This window comes from Eretmochelys imbricata, chromosome 1 (genome assembly GCF_965152235.1).
Source record: "Eretmochelys imbricata isolate rEreImb1 chromosome 1, rEreImb1.hap1, whole genome shotgun sequence".
In the NCBI taxonomy this organism is placed as follows: Eukaryota; Metazoa; Chordata; order Testudines; family Cheloniidae; genus Eretmochelys; species Eretmochelys imbricata.
This window is the reverse complement of record NC_135572.1, coordinates 322087662-322093661: the sequence shown is the minus strand read 5'-3', so window position 1 is coordinate 322093661 and position 6000 is coordinate 322087662. Positions and strand designations below refer to the sequence as shown.

The window sequence follows — 6000 nt, the reverse complement described above, 5'->3', positions numbered from 1 at the left end:
GTAATAGTAAACTTTGTTAATTGGCTTCAGTATAATCAGTTAGTCTCCTATGCAGCCATGGTTTACAAAAATCTCCACCTCTTGCAGCCCAGAGCCTTTAAATATTATCTTTGAGTTACTCATGGCAAATAATTTTTCTTCAACATCTGCTTATGCAAGGCTTGTACAGTTCTATTGTTGTTCAAAAACGCTTTTAAAAGACTGGAGTACTCAGAATGGACTCATATATTTTTAGGGAAGACATTGCTATGAACAGTTATCTTGTTGCTGGTCACCTTCTTTTCAGGGATAGAACAATCATTCATAGGTAAATATGAACTTCCTTGCAGTACTGTTGCACAAAAGGAGCTGCAGCATTTACAGGTTTTCTCCAACTGGAAAGTGTCTCCACAAACTAAGCATGGAATTTTCTTGTTGCTGTTTTGTAAACCTTTAAAAAAAGAAGGCAGTCATTAATTAACCCACATTTCAACTGATGTCCATATTTTAAAAGTCCTTGTTATGCAAAATCATAATAAACTCTTCAAAAACTGCATTCAGTTATACTATATAGTGCTTTTTCAATAGTAAAACAGGGCTACATGGAAACTGTGTGCCTCAGGTATTAATACAAAACCTGTTAATACATTAAAAGGACTCTGTATATACCACAACCACTTATAGACCATTCTATAAGTGTTGGATGTGTGTGTAAGCCTTTAGGCAAGAGATTTCAGGTGACAGTGAAATATGCCCATTCGTTCCAACTCTCGGCAAACGGAACACCATATACCACATCCTTAAGTTATGTTTTTAAAAACACACTTGGCAGTATCAGTAGGAAGAGGATCCCTTGTGGGAAATCCCCCCAAAATGATGATGGTGGTGATGATGATACTTAGCAGATAAATAACACATAACATCTGCAGCATACTCTACAAACAATGGAAATTTTTCTTTAACTTTTTAGTGAATTTAATACTTATGAAATGTTAGGGCTTATAGGCCTTTAAACTGAAATCCTCTTCTTATCCACAGAACAGGTACAGACGACAGCAGCTGCAGCACCCATTGCCCTGATGACGTTTCAAAATTGACCTGGAGAACTATCCAAGTTCAGTATCCATGTTTGCTTAATCTTTGACCTCTCTGCCAATTAGGTTCCAGTTTGTGCTAAAAGATGGTGATTTTGTAATGAGAATAACAGTCCACTGGAACTGGTCCGTAGTCCCCACATAGCCAGCAGACACAAATTATGGTCACTTCTGACCTGGATTACATGTGAACTAGTGATACAGAGGTGAAAGTCTCTGTGTTCCAGTGCCAATCTCTTGAGCCATCCAGAGACAATAGGAGGTTGAATGAGAATAGCCAGCTATCACTAGCAGAAATAATAAGGACTTGTGACCTCTACACAGAAGAAAAAGGAGTTGGGCATTAATGTGGATATCTTAATAAAAACTTGTGCTCAATAGGCAGCGGCAATCCAAAAAGCAAACAAGATGTATGCTGTATAAAAAATGCAATCGAAAATAATCTTCAAAATATGGTATGCCATTATATTATATATACAAATGGTATGCCCTCACCCAGAATACCATATCCCAAAAACAATATAACATAAATACAGGGGATTCAGAGGCAAGCAGCAAAACTTATTAGAGGCATGGAGAGACTTCCAAAGGAAAGGCTGAAAAGTTTGGGACTATTTATATTAGAAAGACAAATAACATGGAATATAATACTAGTAGACAAATAACTAGCTAAGCAATCCAAAAACTTATACTGTATACCTAACTTCTACTTTCCCTCTAAAATGTATTTTTATGTAATTTATAGTGAAATAATACTAAACAACAGATATTACCTGATATTTTGGAAGGCTGAAGTAAAGGCCAGTCCAAGGGATTCATATTTTGAAAGGTAGGGGCTGTCTGATTTACTCTGTGAAAGCTTGAATCTGTTATTCCTTTTGCCTTGTTTATATACTGCACATGTTTCATCTCTGTGATGCTTTCTGTAGGTTGTAAAACTAAGCTGGGGAAATCTATGTGCCCAGTGGATTTCATGTGTGCATCCCTTACTTTACAACTTTTCCCTGGTGGCTTCTTGAGAGGCCTAGGTAAAGTGCAAAAAATAGCCTTTTCAATTTTCATTTTGATGTTTTGCTTGTTATTTCCAGTTCCTATTGATTCTCCTTGTTTTTCGTGATTGGCTGAGGTGCACTGAATTGTCTGTGGTATTCTTGTTAATGTGTCAGGAAAATTAAAATTAGCAATGGGAGCAGCTTTCTGCCTTGATCTCTTAATACCAACTCCTTCCACAAAAAGGTCCGTAACATGGAACGGCGGCAGTTCCAAAAGAGGCTTGAGAGACACAAAAAAGAAATTAAATTTTTCAACAGACTCATGCACTACTAAATTATAAATGAAGACACTACTGTTCCATGGGTTACATCTACTCATAAAATGGGTTCATACAGCACTTTGTGTGACGAAGGATTCCACACCACTGTGACAAAAACTGCATAATTTAGAACTTACTAAGGCTACTAATTTCTACATGGTGTTTATTTTTCCACTTTATACAATGGGCCTAACACGGTGACCAAGGAAGATGAACAAAATAATAATGCCAGGTTTCAGAGTAGCAGCTGTGTTAGTCTGTATTCGCAAAAAGAAAAGGAGTACTTGTGGCACCTTAGAGACTAACCAATTTATTTGAGCATAAGCTTCCGTGAGCTACAGCTTACAAGGAGAGTGATCACTTTAGATAAGCTATTACCAGCAGGGGAGTGGGGTGGGGGGCAGAAAACCTTTTGAAGTGATAAACACCCATTTTTTCATGGTCTGTGTGTATAAAAACATCCTCACTGCATTTTCCACTTTTATGCATTAGATGAAGTGAGCTGTAGCTCATGAAAGCTTATGCTCAAATAAATTGGTTAGTCTCTAAAATAATAATGGAAAACCACTGAGACTTCTGCTTTTATACTAAACTCTGTTTTATGGTTACTTCAGTCTATCAAACCCATCACTCCTCTTTGTCTATATCATCCAGCTGTTGTACCCTGTCTGACACCTAAATTGTAAACTCGCTGGGCGAGAGTCCCTCTTCTTTGATACTTGTCTCTGTGGTGCCTAGCACAACAGAGCCCTGACCCTTGATTGGGGCTCCTTGGTGCTACGGTATTGTAAATAATAAATTACAATAACAATTATGATCAATGAGGTGAAAGAAACTTTTCAACACAATTAAAATCCTCCCCATTCAACTGAAAAAACTGGGGTAAAAAACATAAGCCTTACAGCATGCCTTGTGGGTTGAAATTAAGAATAACAGACTATGTCCAGGACCGGCCCCTGAAAATACCTGCTCCAAACACAGTACCCAACTCTAGGGACTGTCAGCTTGAACATCCCACCTGATCTCTACCTTCAGGGTAAAACACAGTCTCTAAGAAACACAAGACTTACAAAAGCCACAAAAGGAGCTTAACAGCTCAAAATCAACATCCTGAACTGTACCCAGAAACAAAGCCAGGACACGTGTAATATGCTTCCACAGGAAAATAATGCTAAGAAAGTAGGTATTTATTAGAGCTGGTCAAAAATTTAAAAATAAAAATATGAGGGGAAAGTCAGCATATTTAAAAGGGTTTTAATTGCATTGCTTTTGTAACAGTCCTTTTTTTGTTTTCTGAATTCTCCCAGAATGTTTCTTTTAAACTCAATTTTTGGTGATGAAATCAAAATTTTTCTAAACTTAGTTTTTTTCTATTTCATAAAACATCACCCTGTGACTAAACTGACCAATCAAAATTGGCAATACCAAAAACTGGATTTGTGTGTGGTGGACAAAGCACGGCCTGAGAAGCCAGTCGATTAACTGATTCTGCACGTCTGTTGCAGCCTCCACTGCAACCACCATAGATCAAAACGATCCTCTAAACACTTATGCACATGATTAATTTTATACACATGGGAGTACTCATATGCATAAGTGTTTGCAGGATCAGAGCCTGAAGTCATACCTGACCGGTTCAAGTCTCAGAGACAGCAGACAGTAAAACTGCCATCTGCTCTCCGACAAGTACGTTCCCCGCTGGGGCACAGCAGGCCTGAACTTGCGTCATATTCACTCTTGGGGCTGCAAACATCTTATTTAATTTGTTTTAACTGAATAACTAATTTATTGTGCTCTGTTTTTCTTCACTTCAGATATATCAATCAGCATAAAAAAGAGAACACTAAAATAATTTACTAATTAATATGAAGATTAACATTGGCCTCAGTCAGTTGCAATATGACTCTAGAATACAGCATCCTGTTCCTTCCACTGTAAGAACTGTGAACCAGATTAGCACACTGTATAGTTACCAACTGACCGATCAGTATGAAGCAATAAAGTTATAGCCATTACTGATTAAAGGTGGCTAACATTGGGAAAGGAAGTGTTTTGTTTAAATGACCTCAAACACACACAGGCCAAAATTCAATGGAGAGATAAATGAGCCCTGAAAATATCCAACACTGAAACATAACTTAAGGATGCTATTGACGTAGCTTGCACTCCTGTAGAATGAGCTCATGCCCATAGAGGGGGCATAGGCGAAGCCACTTCATATCCAGTCTTGATGCAGGAAGTTATCCACTTATAGATCATCTGTGAGGAGACTGCCTGTCCTTTCATATGGTCTGCATATGACACAAACAAACAAGAGGAAGCCCGAAAGGATTTAGTCCTGCCCAGCTATCATCTGACATCCAATGTGTGAAGATGATGCTCCTCTGGCAATGAATGCAGCTTACGAAAAAACACAGGCAAATATGCCGCCTGGTTTAAATGAAATTGAAAGACCACTTTCGACAAAAATGTCAAGTGCAGCTGCAACGTCACTTTGTCTTAGGAGAATTGTGTGTAAGGAAGCTCTGCCGTCAAAGCCTGCAACTCAAACACTCTCCTCACAGGTGTTATCACCATGAGGCATGCAGTTTTTTGACATGAGAGGAAAGGAGCAGGATGCCAGAGGCTCGAACGGAGGTCTCATGAGAGCCACTCAGACTGTGTTAACGTGTCACAAAGAAGCTAGTTCATCACGGGCAGATGGAGACAAAAGACTTCTTTCAAGAATCTCGCCACCATGGCACTGGAAAACACCGATCTTCCAAGAATGGGAGAATGAAAAGGTGAGATTGCCACCAGGTGCACCCTCAACGAGATAAGCATTAAGATACGATGATTGAAGATGCAGCAAATACTCCAAGATGTCTTGGATACTAGCCAGCGTTGGCTGAACTCCACAGGCCAATGACCACATTGAAAAACTCTTCCACTTTGCCAAATAGGCCATTCTGGCAGAGGATTTTCTACTACTGAGCAGGACATGATGAACAGCCACTGAGCATTGCTCTTCCTCCTCATTCAACCATGCAGCAGTCATGCCATGAGATGCAGAGAACTGACTGCAGGATGCAGAGTGCAACTGTGATTCTGTGTGAGCAAGTCAGGAAGGAGAGGAAGGGATATGGGAGGCTGAATCAACACCGTGAAAAGGTCAGAAAACCAGCACTGCCTCAGCCATGCCAGGGCGATGAGGATGAGCTTTGCCTAATCTGCTTTCAACTTGAGGATGACCTGTGGAATAGTTGGGATTGGAGGAAAAGCATACAGGAAAGCCGACTTCCAGTTGAGGTGGAGGGAGTTGGGCAGGGAGCCTAGACTGAGGCCCCCTTGAGAGTTGAACAGTCGGCATTTCTTGTTGTCCCTTGTAGCAAACAGGCTGATTGTCAGGATGCCCCATATTGCAAAGATAACTTGCAGAACACTGGACTTCAGCGACCACTCATGGTTCAAGGAAAAATTCCTGCTGAGATGGTCCACAAGATGATTCTGGACCCCAGGCAAGTAAACGGATAACAGAGTGATACTCTCGTTGAACCAGAACAGCCACAACTTGATTGTCTTTTGGGAGAGCACCTTGGAGTGTGCTCCCCCTTGCCTGTTCCCATAATACATCAC

At 40.0% G+C, this 6000-nt stretch overlaps 1 protein-coding gene across 1 annotated transcript in view; it reads right to left on the bottom strand.

Moving 5' to 3' along the window:
• Positions 1 to 221: 221 nt before the first annotated feature.
• TTLL8 (tubulin tyrosine ligase like 8) overlaps positions 222 to 6000 on the bottom strand; it is a 62764-nt gene continuing 56985 nt past the window's right edge. Inside the window, exons 13-14 of the mRNA XM_077805570.1 lie at positions 2291 to 2345; positions 222 to 430 (exon numbers count right to left, since the gene is read on the bottom strand). Coding sequence (XP_077661696.1) covers positions 222 to 430; positions 2291 to 2345 — 264 coding nt within the window. The remainder of the gene's footprint in view (positions 431 to 2290; positions 2346 to 6000) is intronic.